This window comes from Lissotriton vulgaris, unplaced genomic scaffold (genome assembly GCF_964263255.1).
Source record: "Lissotriton vulgaris unplaced genomic scaffold, aLisVul1.2 SCAFFOLD_227, whole genome shotgun sequence".
NCBI lineage: Eukaryota > Metazoa > Chordata > Amphibia > Caudata > Salamandridae > Lissotriton > Lissotriton vulgaris.
Window position 1 is genome coordinate 1,648,060 of NW_028242055.1, and position 12,098 is coordinate 1,660,157.

Here is a 12,098-nt window from a genome sequence, read left to right on the forward strand (position 1 = left end):
ACCGACAGACCATGCACGCAACCTGGGCTTCATCCTGGACTCCTCCCTCTCCATGACCAGGCAAGTCAACAACGTCTCCTCGGCGTGCTTCAACATCCTACGCATGCTACGGAAGATCTTCTGGTGGATCCCCACCGAGACCAGGAAGACCGTCACCCAGGCCCTCGTCACCAGCCGACTGGACTACGGCAGCGCCCTCTACGCCGGTACCACCGCCAAGCTCCAGAAGAGACTCCAGCGGATCCAGAACGCCTCAGCCAGACTCATCCTCGACATCCCACGAACCAGCCACATCTCCGGACATCTGAGAGACCTTCACTGGCTCCCCGTCAACAAAAGAATCACCTTCCGCCTCCTCACCCACGCACACAAAGCCCTACACGACCAAGGCCCGAGCTACCTCAACAGCCGAGTCAACTTCTATGCTCCCAAACGCCACCTCCGATCAGCCAACCTCGCCGCCGTCCCCCGCATCCGAAGAGCGACTACAGGAGGAAGGTCCTTCTCCTACCTGGCCGCCAAGACCTGGAACTCCCTCCCGACCGACCTGCGCCTGACCCAAGACCACCTCTCCTTCAGGAAGAAGCTGAAGACCTGGCTGTTCGAGCAGTAGCGGCACCCCTAGCCCCCCCCCCCCCCCCCCCCCCCAGCGCCTTGAGACCCTACGGGTATGTAGCGCGCTTTATAAGTGTCACTGATTGATTGATTGACTTTGGCAGGGAATGGGAGGAGCGAGATGGGGCGGTAGTTCTTCAGTTCAGAGGGGTCTGCTGTGGGTTTCTTCAGAACGGCGCTGAGTTCGGCATGCTTCCAGCTTTCCGGGAAGGTAGCGGAGTCGAGGGAGCAGTTGATGATGTCTCGGAGATGGGGTGCGATGGTGGAGTCTGCTTTGTTGAAGATGTGATTGGGGCATGGGTCGGTTGGAGAACCTGAGTGGATGGAGTTCATCAAGCGGATGGTGTCTTCAGTGGTGATTGGGTTCCAGGCGTAAAGGTTGTTGGAAGGGCATTTTATTTCGGAGGAGGGGGGTGTGGACTGGTTTTCAAAGCTGTTGTGTATGTCAGCGATTTTGTTGTGGAAGAATGAGGCTAGAGAATCGCAGAGGTCTTGAGAGGGGGTGATGTCGTTGGTGCCGGCAATGGGGTTGGTAAACTCTTTGACGATGTTGAAAAGTTCCTTGCTGTTGTGGGCGTTGTTGTCGAGTCGATTCTTGAAAGCTGATTTCTTTGTGGATCGGATCAGTTGGTGGTGTATGCGGGTGGCGTTCTTGAAGGTGGACAGGTTGTCAGTGGTTGGGTTTTTTCGCCAGGCTTTCTCTAGGGTGCGACAGGTCTTCTTGGATTTCTTAAGGTCTTCGTTGAACCATGGGTCTTTTTTGTTGTCTTGCTTGATATGAATGGTTTTCAAGGGTGCTAATTCGTTAGCGCTGTGGGTGATCCATTGTGTGAGATCGGTGTCTGCTTGGTTTGGGTCCGATGATTTGGCAGGAGGGTTTTGGAGAAGCGATGTGAGGAGCTGGTCGGTGGTAATTTTGTTCCAGTTTCTGCGGGGTAATGGTTGTGGGTGGTTGTGGGTTGTGGTTTTTTTGTACTTGAAGTGAACGCAGCTGTGGTCTGTCCAGTGGAGAGTTGTGGTGTGATTGAAGGAGATGTGCTTGCTTGAGGTGAAGATTAGGTCGAGTGTGTGCCCGGCCAGGTGGGTGGGGGTGTCAACAAGTTGTTTGAGTCCGAGGTTTGCGAGGTTGTCTAGAAGGGTGGTGGTGTTGCTGTCATTGTTCTTTTCCAGGTGGAAGTTGAGGTCTCCCAGTAGAATGTAGTCATCGGAGGGGAGGGCGTGTGGGCTGATGAAGTCAGTGATGTCTTCGCTGAATTGTGTGCGGGGTCCTCGTGGCCTGTAGATGAGGGTGCCTCTGAGTGTGGTCTTGGGGTCGATGTGGCTCTGGAAGTGAAGGTGTTCGGCGTCTGTGAGGGTGTCATCAGAGTTGGTTGTGATGCGGATGGTCAGTGTTCCTAGCTGTAAATGCGATCGGAGATGAGATAATATGCAAAATTCAAATGCGGCAGCAATAGCAGGCAAACAATGCAGCAATAGCAGGCAAGCGATAGCGCTACGATACCCAGACACCAAGATCACAATTCAAGCAGTGTGAGGTGCAATGACAATCGGGCAGGGAGCGTGGGGAGCGACCGCTTCTCACGAGGTAAGAGAGGTCACGGTGCCACCATGATCATCTGCGGCGTACCCCAGGGCTTATCCCTCAACCCGACATTGTTCAACATCTACATGGCATCGCTCGCCCACGTCACCCGACTGCATGACCTCAACAACATCTCCTACGTCAACAACACCCAGCTGATCCTCTCCCATACCAAGGACCCACTCACTGCCAAAACCAACCTCCACGAAGGGATGAAAACCGTCGCCGAGTTGAGGAAGAACAGCCGACTGAAGCTAAACTTGGACAAGACAGAAGTCGTCATCCTTCGATTCACCCACGGCCTAGGACAACTCTTGGTGGCCGACCACACTGGGAACAGCTCCAACACCCACCAACCACGTATGCAACCTTGGATTCATCCTCAACTCTACTCTCTCCATGACAAAACAGGTCAACGCCATCTAGTCCTCCTGTGTCAACACCCTCCGCATGCTCCGCAAGATCTACAGGTGGATCCCCCGAACAAGAAGAACGGTCACCAACGGCCCTCGTCAGTAGCAGGCTGGACTACAGAAATGCCCTCTATGCTGGAGCCTCGGTCAAACTCCTGAAACGACTTCAACGCATTCAAAACGCCTCTGCACGTCTGATCCTCGACATCCATTGCCGCATCCACTTCGCACCCCACCTGAGAAACCTGAACTAGCTCCTCGTCAACAAGAGGATCACCTTCAAACTCCTCACCCACGCACACAAAGCACTTCACAACACCAGACTAGCATACCTCAACAGACGACTCAGCTTCTACACCCCAAACCGTCAGCTCTGCTCCGTCGACCTCGCTCACGCGACACTCCCCCACATCTGAAGAGTGACCTCCGGCAGCGGAGCGTTCTCCCACCTCGCCGCTATAACCTGGAATACCTCCCCATCCTCCTATGGCAGACCCAGGACCTGCTAACCTTCAGAAGACTCCTCAAGACCTGGCTATTGAAGCAGTGGCAGTTTCACCACCCCGCCAGCGCCTTGAGACCCTCAAGGGTGAGTAGAACGCTTTACAAATGTTCTGATTGATTGATCTACCACCACGTCCACCAACACCATGTCAACCACCACATCCACCACCATATCCACCACCACCATGTCCTCCACCACCACCACATCCAACACCACGTCCACCGCCACCATGTCCACCACATCCACCACGTCCACCACATCCACCACAAACACCCCCACTATGTCCACCACCACCATGTCCACCACCACAATGTCCACCACCACCATGTCCACCTAATCCACAACCACCACCAATACATCACATCCACCACCACCATGTCCACCACCACCATGTCCACCATCACCACCACGTCCACCAACATGTCCACCACCACCACCAATACCACCATGTCCACCACCACCACATCCATCACCACATTCACCACAACATCCACCACCACATCCACCGCCACCATGTCCACCACCACCACCATGTACACAACCACCACCAATACCACCATGTCCACCACCACTATGTCCACCACCACCACGTCCACCATCAGGTCCACTACCACATCCACCACCACAATCACCACCACGTCCACCACCACCACCACCACTACCACGTCCTCCACCACCACCACATCATCCACCACCACCACATCCTCCACCACCACCTCGTCCACCACCACCATGTCTACCACATCCACCACCATGCCCACCACCATGCCCACCACGTCCACCACCATGTCCACAACCACCACCAATACCACCACGTCCACCTCCACGTCCACCACCACGTCCAACACCACATCCACCACCATGTCCACCACCACCACGTCCACCACCACCACCATGTCCACCACCACCACCATGTCCTCCACCACATCCTCCACCACCACCACATCCACCACCAAATCCACCACATCGATGTCCACCACCACCACTACGTCACCACCACCACATCCGCCACCACATACACAACCATTACCACCATGTCCACCACCACCACATCCACCACCATGTCCACCACCACCATGTCCACCACCACCACATCCACCACCACCACGTCCACCACCACATCCACCACCACCACCACCACATCCACCACCATCACCACATACACCACGTCCACCACCTCCATGTCCACCACCACCACATCCACCACCACCATATCCACCACCACATCCACCACCATCACATCCACCCCCACCACATCCACTACCACCACCAAGTCCACCACCAACACGTCCACCACCACGTCCACCACCACCATGTCCACCACCACCATGTCCACCACCATCACATCCATCACCATCACATCCACCACAATGTCCAACACAAACATGTTCATCACCACCACACTTCCACCACCATCATGTCCACCACCACCATGTCCACCACCACCACATCCACCGCCACCACATCCACCACCACCTCATCCACCACCACCTCCACCACCATGTCCACCACCACCATGTCCGCCATCATATCCACCACCACCATATCCACCAACATGTTCACCACCACCACATCCACCACCACCACGTCCACCACCACCACATCCACCACCACCACAACCACCACCACATCATCCACCACCACATTCTCCAGCATCACCACGTCCACCACCACCATGTCTACCTCATCCACCACCAAGTCCACTGCCACCATGTCCACAACCACCACCAATACCACCACATCCACCACAACCACATTCACCACCACCACGTCCACCACCATGTCCACCAGCACATCCACCACCACATCCACAACCACATCCACCACCGCGTCCACCACCACCACCATGTCCTCCACCACATCCTCCACCACCACCACATCCACCACCACCACCACGTCCACCACCACCATGTCCACTACCACCATGTCAACCACCACCACATCCACCACCATGTCCACCAACACCACGTCCACCACCACCACATCCCCCACCACGTCCACCACCACCACATCCATGTCCACCACCACCATGTCTACCACCTCCACATCCACCACCACCACATCCTCCACGTCCACCTTCACCATGTCCACCACCACCACATCCACCACCACGTCCACCACCACCACATCCACCACCACCACATCCACTACCACCACCAAGTCCACCAACACCATGTCCACCACTATGCCACCACATCCACCACCACCACATCCACCACGTCCACCACCACATCCACCACCAACACGTTCATCACCACTACATGTCCACCACCACCACGCCCACCGCCACCACGCCCACCGCCACCACATCCACCACAACCACCATGTCCACCATCATATCCATCACCACCATATCCACCACCACCACCACGTCCACCACCAACACATCCACCACCACCACATCCACCACCACATCCACCACCACCACATCCACCACCAACACATCCACCACTGCCACCAAAACCACCACCACTGCATCCTCCACCACCACGTCCACCACCACCACGTCCATCACTGCCATGTCCACCACCACCATATCTTCCACCAACACATCCACCACCACCACCACACCCTCCACCACCACATCCACCACCATGTCCACCACCACCACGTCCACCACCACCACCACACCACTTCCCCAATCAGCATGTCTACCACCACCACCACATCCACCACCACCACCATGTCCACCACCACCACAACATCCACCACCACAACGTCCATCACCACCACCTGTGACAGATAAGTGTCACTGGAGGGTAAGGGTAATAGCAGTATCAGCCCCAGCAGTACATGGGACATTTAAGGATGCATTAGGTGCGAGAAGACGGGAATTGGGTCTAGAAGTATTACACTAGACCCAAGATACATTTTGAAGAGGCACAATGTCACAGGGGCTCCTGTAAAAGCACCCGCAGCATCTCTACCTCACAGTCGCATACCTGCACTAGCCACTCACTCAAAACAAGCATTGGCATAGCCAAAAGGTCTTGCCTTTGGGAGCTTATTAGTGTTTAGCCATGCAACACTTGATGTTTTGCACCAAGGATATTGTGCTGGATAACTAAAGACTTATAAGGTCCCAAATGCGAGACCTATTGACTATGCCAATGCTTGTTGTTACTATGGGATGTGAGATTAACGTTAAAACCACCCTGTGAGCAGGAGTAATCAGTGAAGGCAGTAGGGGATAGGGGCTTTGATTCCATGCGTGGACTAAACTAACCAATGGTTCAGGGCTACAGCATAGCCCAAAGTTACCTTCTTGGGCATCCTGAGCATTGTGGCTGTTGCTGGTCACTTTCGTGATGCTGATGGGTGCAGACAGCGGTACAAAAAGGCTTGTCTTTGGCGTGCCATTGGTGCACTGGTGGCACATCAGCACCGCATGGTACTTTGAATACAGATGACTCAAGAGTGCGCAATAACCAAAATGTTGGCTCTAGCAGTCCCATACAAAGCAAAATGGCCACAGTGATACTCAATATGCAAAATAGATTTTTTTAACTGCTCCCTCCTCACTTGAAGTTAGCCTTTGTGCAATTCCCGCAATTGTGCAACAAAGCAAATGTGTCCAATTGTCAGAAGTATTTAAAAGCAGTAAAATCAAATAAAAACACTTAAGTAGAGTTTGGTAGCGTGAAGAGTTGTAGAGTGGAGCAAAGTGTCATAGAGGGGAGTGGCATAGAGTGGTGTGGCATATAGTGCAGTGGTGTACAGTGTCATGTCGTAGAATGTTGTTTGTAGAGTATTGTGTCGTACAGTGTCAAGGTGTAATGTGTCTTTGCATAGAGTGGAGAGTTGTATAGTGGAGTGGCGTATAGTGGAGTCAATTGGCGTAAAGTGGACCAGCATAGAGTGGACGTGTAGAGCTGAGTGGCATAGAGAGGAGGGGCAGAGAGCTGAGTGGCATAGAGAGGAGGGGTGGAGAGGTGAGTGGCATAGAGAGGAGGGGCAGAGACCTGAGTGACATAGAGAGGAGGGGCGGAGAGCTGAGTGGCATAGAGAGATGGGGCTGAGTGGCACAGAGAGGAGGGGTGGAGAACTGAGTGGCATAGAGAGGCGGGGCAGAGAGCTGAGTGACATAGAGAGGAGTGGCATATGGTCAAGTTGAGAGTAGTCGAGTCACGTGAATTGGAATAGTGTAGACTAAAGTAGAGTAGAGTGGAATGGCATAGAGTGGAGTGGAATACAGCAGAGAGGCATGGAGTGGAGTGGCGTGGAGTGGAGTGGAATACAGCAGAGTGGCATAGAGTGTAGTGGCGTGGAGTAAAGGAGTGGAAAGTGGAGTGGCACAGAGTGGGGTGGCATAGAGTAGAGTAGAGATGATTTGAGACACGTAGAGTTGAATGGCATAGAGTGGCGTGGAGTGAAGAAGTGTAGAGTGAAATGCGGTATAGTGAAATGGCATGGAGTGGAGTGATGTGTTGTACATTAGAGTGGAATGCCATGTCATAGAGTGGCAAGTCATACGGTGTGTTACAGTGGTGGGGCGTAGAGTGCAGAGTCGTAGAATGAAGTGCCATAGAGTGCAAAAGTGTAGAGTGTAGCTACTTAGAGTGGAGTGGCATAGAGTGGCAAGTTCTACAGTATCGTACAGTGTGTTACAGTGGTGGGGCGTAGAGTGGAGAGGCATAGAGTTGAGTGACATACAGTTGAATGGCATAGAATAGAGTAGAGTGAAGTTGCATGGAATAGAGAAGAGTGAAGTGGAGTATAGTGAAATGGCATGGAGAGGAGTGATTTGTTGTACAGTAGAGTGGAGTGTCATGTCATAGAGTGGCAAGTCGTACAGTGTGTAACAGTGGTGAGCTTTGTGGCGGGTGGCCAAATCAGAAGGTAGACCAAATCGTTTCAACAAGGGTTTTATTTTACCCAACACTTTTTTACTTCTACTAGATAGTCTTTCTCTAGCAAAGGCTGCGGGATCCGTCTTGTTCTCCCTGTTTGTAGATACGGGGGAGGGTATACTGAACTTCTCCTGGACATGGCGAATCTTTTCTTCCGAGTCTTGAGGTCTCCGTATCAATAGGGCCGGAACCCAAAACAAAACAAATAAAGAAAAAAAGAATCAGGACTACCGTCCTACAGTCTTAAACCTAAACCAGGGACCAGGGGAATGAGGAAAACTATATCTCCCAGAGTGCACTGTGTAAAACTCTCGACGAACGTGAATGGCAGTGCACATGGGGGTGTAAAGGACAACAGCGAGTATATACAAAGTTTAGTATATACAATGAGCTCGTATATAGGGAGAGGAGCACAGGTTTACACAGTCGGGCGTTCCTTTCGTCCAACCCAGCCCGCCACCTTACCCCGTACCTGTTCAAGCCACGTTCCTCCCCTGGGAACATGGCAGGGCGACTCGTGGGGTCGTTGGCCTCCAGGCGTTTCCGTGCTGGTTCCAGGTCCCGACCTCGTCTCCTCGCCGTCTCCTCCTTCTTCCAGTCTCCAGTTTCTGCCACTCGTTCTCCTCCTCACGACTTCTTCCTCCTCGGGATACACACCGCCCTCTTCCTTCCGGGAATCCTCCTCTTGTGATGGGAGTCTCATCATATGTGAAGCTCCAGTTAAAGGCGCCCGCACTTTGTTCTTCCTCAGCGCCTAATAAAGTTTGGTTTTGTGTTCCCCAGGGTTCCTGCTGAAATGGGATAAGAGGGGGTAAGTCATCGGTGGCAGCCCACCATTCCCATATGTTCTTCCCTGCTTCATCAGGCTGGTACACCCTGTCACAAGCGTACATTGGAGAGTCGTAGAGTGGAGTACCATAGGGTGGAATAGTGCAGACTGTAGCGACTTAGAGTCGAGTGGTGTAGAGTCGAGTGACATACAGTGGAAAAAACGTAAAGAATAGTTTGTGTATTAGAAAGGTCCCCTTCCGGGACAAAAACCTAATCTTAAAAGAATTCACAAACCCTTGCACAATGGTGCACGATGGTGCATGGCAGACTAAAGTGCACCAGTGCAGGAGCCACAAAAACCGACCCATATCTTAGTAAATATGGCGCTGTTCTACTCCCTCCGTTTCATGCCACTGTGTTGCATCATATTTTGGTACATTTCCTCTTTGTCTTGATTTGCATGCACTTCTGTAAGATCGAAGGAAAGGTAGGTGTGTAGTGAGTCTGTAATTGATGAGGTTGGTGTTTTTGTCCCACTCATTTCCACGCCCCGCCTCCTCCTTCTCATCCCTCTCATGATGGTGTTTCTTCCTTTATCTCCACAGTGGCTTGGCTTCTCTCCTTTCTGTCCCTCTCTGGTTCTTCAGCATCGGTTTCTCGCCTGGTTGCAACTGGAGGACATGGCGGTGCGCCTCTAAACCTGAGTGAGGGGAGCTTTGTATATCTGAAGAGTTCACCTGGAGGAGAAGAGAAGCTGCTGCCAGTGCCAGAGGACCCCCCGCACTCTGGCCAAACCAAAGAGGGCAAGCGTCCCTGGGATAAACCCCCCACTGAACCTGCACAGGAGGATCCTCCCTGGGATAAACCTCCCACTGACCCAGCACAGGACAAGTCTCCCCGGGATGAACCCCCCACTGACCCAGCACAGGACAAGCCTCCCCGGGATGAACCTCCCACTGACCCAGCACAGGAGGAGCAGACATGTGAAGCAGGAGAGGAGCTTTCCAGGAGAGAGCCTGCGCCTGAGCAGAAAGAGAGCCCTCACACAGGTAAACGTTCTCCTCACTTCACACACTGCAGTGACTTGAAGTACCCTAAAAGTCTCCGGAGATCCCCCTAGTGAAGGGTCACTCCCTCTCTCCTCCCTCCTCTCTTTATTACACTGTAGCCGATAAGGAGCTATATCTGAATCATTATATTAAATGAACGTGCAGTACGATTGTGTGCCCTTGTTGAGATTATGTGAGAGGTTTGTGAGACCTGGCTCCTGGGGTTTCACTTCGGGCCATATTTACAAGTTTTGTGGTGCAGGGCAGCACAGAAAGGCATAATGCCGTGCTGCCCTTCGCCACAGGGAAAGGGAATGCATGCACTGTGTTTATCCAATGCAGCACATTGCTGTCCTTTTCCCTTGCGCTGGTGCCGTTTTGGCAGTCGAGTACCAATGCAGGGTGTAAGGGTGCTTGGGTTGTAGGCAGGAATGGATTTGGGCAGGAAGGGACACCTTCCTGGACAAAAACAGACAGTGGAGGCTTTTTCCTTTTTCCAGAAAAAGGAAGTAACAAGAAAATATAAATATATTTCTCCTCGTTACACTTAGCCTGGGAAGGAGTATATTGTTGGTGCATTCTCAGGTTTCCCACGCTTGGTAAATCTAGGAATGCTACAAAAACCATGGGAATTGCATAGGAACACTCACTGTAACACCCATGGAACGCCCATGGAAAGCCCATGGAACGCCCACTGTAAAGCCCATGAAACACCCACTGTAACGCCCATGGAACGCCCATGGAACGCCCACTGTAAAGCCCATGAAACACCCACTGTAACGCCCATGGAACACCCACTGTAACGCCCATGGAACGCCCATGGAACGCCCATGGAACACCCACTGTAACGCCCACGGAACGCCCATGGAACACCCACTGTAACGCCCATGGAATGCCCACTGTAACGCCCATGGAACGCCCATGGAACGCCCATGGAACACCCACTGTAACACCCATGGAACAGTCACTGTAATGCCCATGGAACGCCCACTGTAACACCCATGGAAAGCCCATGGAACGCCCACTGTAAAGCCCATGAAACACCCACTGTAACGCCCATGGAACGCCCATGGAACGCCCACTGTAAAGCCCATGAAACACCCACTGTAACGCCCATGGAACACCCACTGTAACGCCCATGGAACGCCCATGGAACGCCTATGGAACACCCACTGTAACGCCCATGGAACGCCCACGGAACGCCCATGGAACACCCACTGTAACGCCCATGGAACACCCACTGTAACGCCCATGGAATGCCCACTGTAACGCCCATGGAACGCCCATGGAACACCCACTGTAACACCCATGGAACAGTCACTGTAATGCCCATGGAACGCCCACTGTAACGCCCATGGAACGCCCATGGAACGCCCATGGAACACCCACTGTAACGCCCATTGTACGCCCATGGAACGGCCACTGTAACGCCCATGGAACGCCCACTGTAACGCCCATGGAACCCCCATGGAACGCCCACTGTAACGCCCATGGAACGGCCACTGTAACGCCCATGAATGCCCATGCAACGGCCACTGTAACGCCCATGGAACGGCCACTGTAACGCCCATGGAACGCCCACGGAACGCCCATGGAACACCCACTGTAACGCCCATGGAATGCCCACTGTAACGCCCATGGAACGCCCATGGAACGCCCACTGTAAAGCCCATGAAACACCCACTGTAACGCCCATTGAACACCCACTGTAACGCCCATGGAACGCCCATGGAACGCCCATGGAACACCCACTGTAACGCCCATGGAACGCCCACGGAACGCCCATGGAACACCCACTGTAACGCCCATGGAATGCCCACTGTAACGCCCATGGAACGCCCATGGAACACCCACTGTAACACCCATGGAACAGTCACTGTAATGCCCATGGAACGCCCACTGGAACGCCCATGGAACGCCCACTGTAACGCCCATGGAACACCCACTGTAACGCCCATTGTACGCCCATGGAACGCCCACTGTAACGCCCATGGAACCCCCATGGAACGCCCACTGTAACGCCCATGGAACGGCCACTGTAACGCCCATGAACGCCCATGCAACGGCCACTGTAACGCCCATGGAACGGCCACTGTAACGCCCATGAACGCCCATGCAACGGCCACTGTAACGCCCATGAACGGCCACTGTAACGCCCATGAACGCCCATGCAACGGCCACTGTAACGCCCATGAACGCCCATGAAACGCCCACTGTAACGCCCATGGAACACCCACTTAACGCCCATGGAACGCCCATGGAACGCCCATGGAACGCCCATGGAACACCCACTTAACGCCCATGGAACGCCTA

The 12,098-nt window shown here is 53.5% G+C and overlaps 1 protein-coding gene across 1 annotated transcript in view; it reads left to right on the plus strand.

The window, feature by feature from the left end:
- LOC147669081 (uncharacterized) overlaps positions 1-12,098 on the plus strand; it is a 198,223-nt gene that overhangs the window by 159,896 nt on the left and 26,229 nt on the right. Inside the window, exon 6 of the mRNA XM_086948245.1 lies at positions 9,342-9,785. Within this exon, the coding sequence (XP_086804371.1) occupies positions 9,342-9,785 (444 nt within the window). The remainder of the gene's footprint in view (positions 1-9,341; positions 9,786-12,098) is intronic.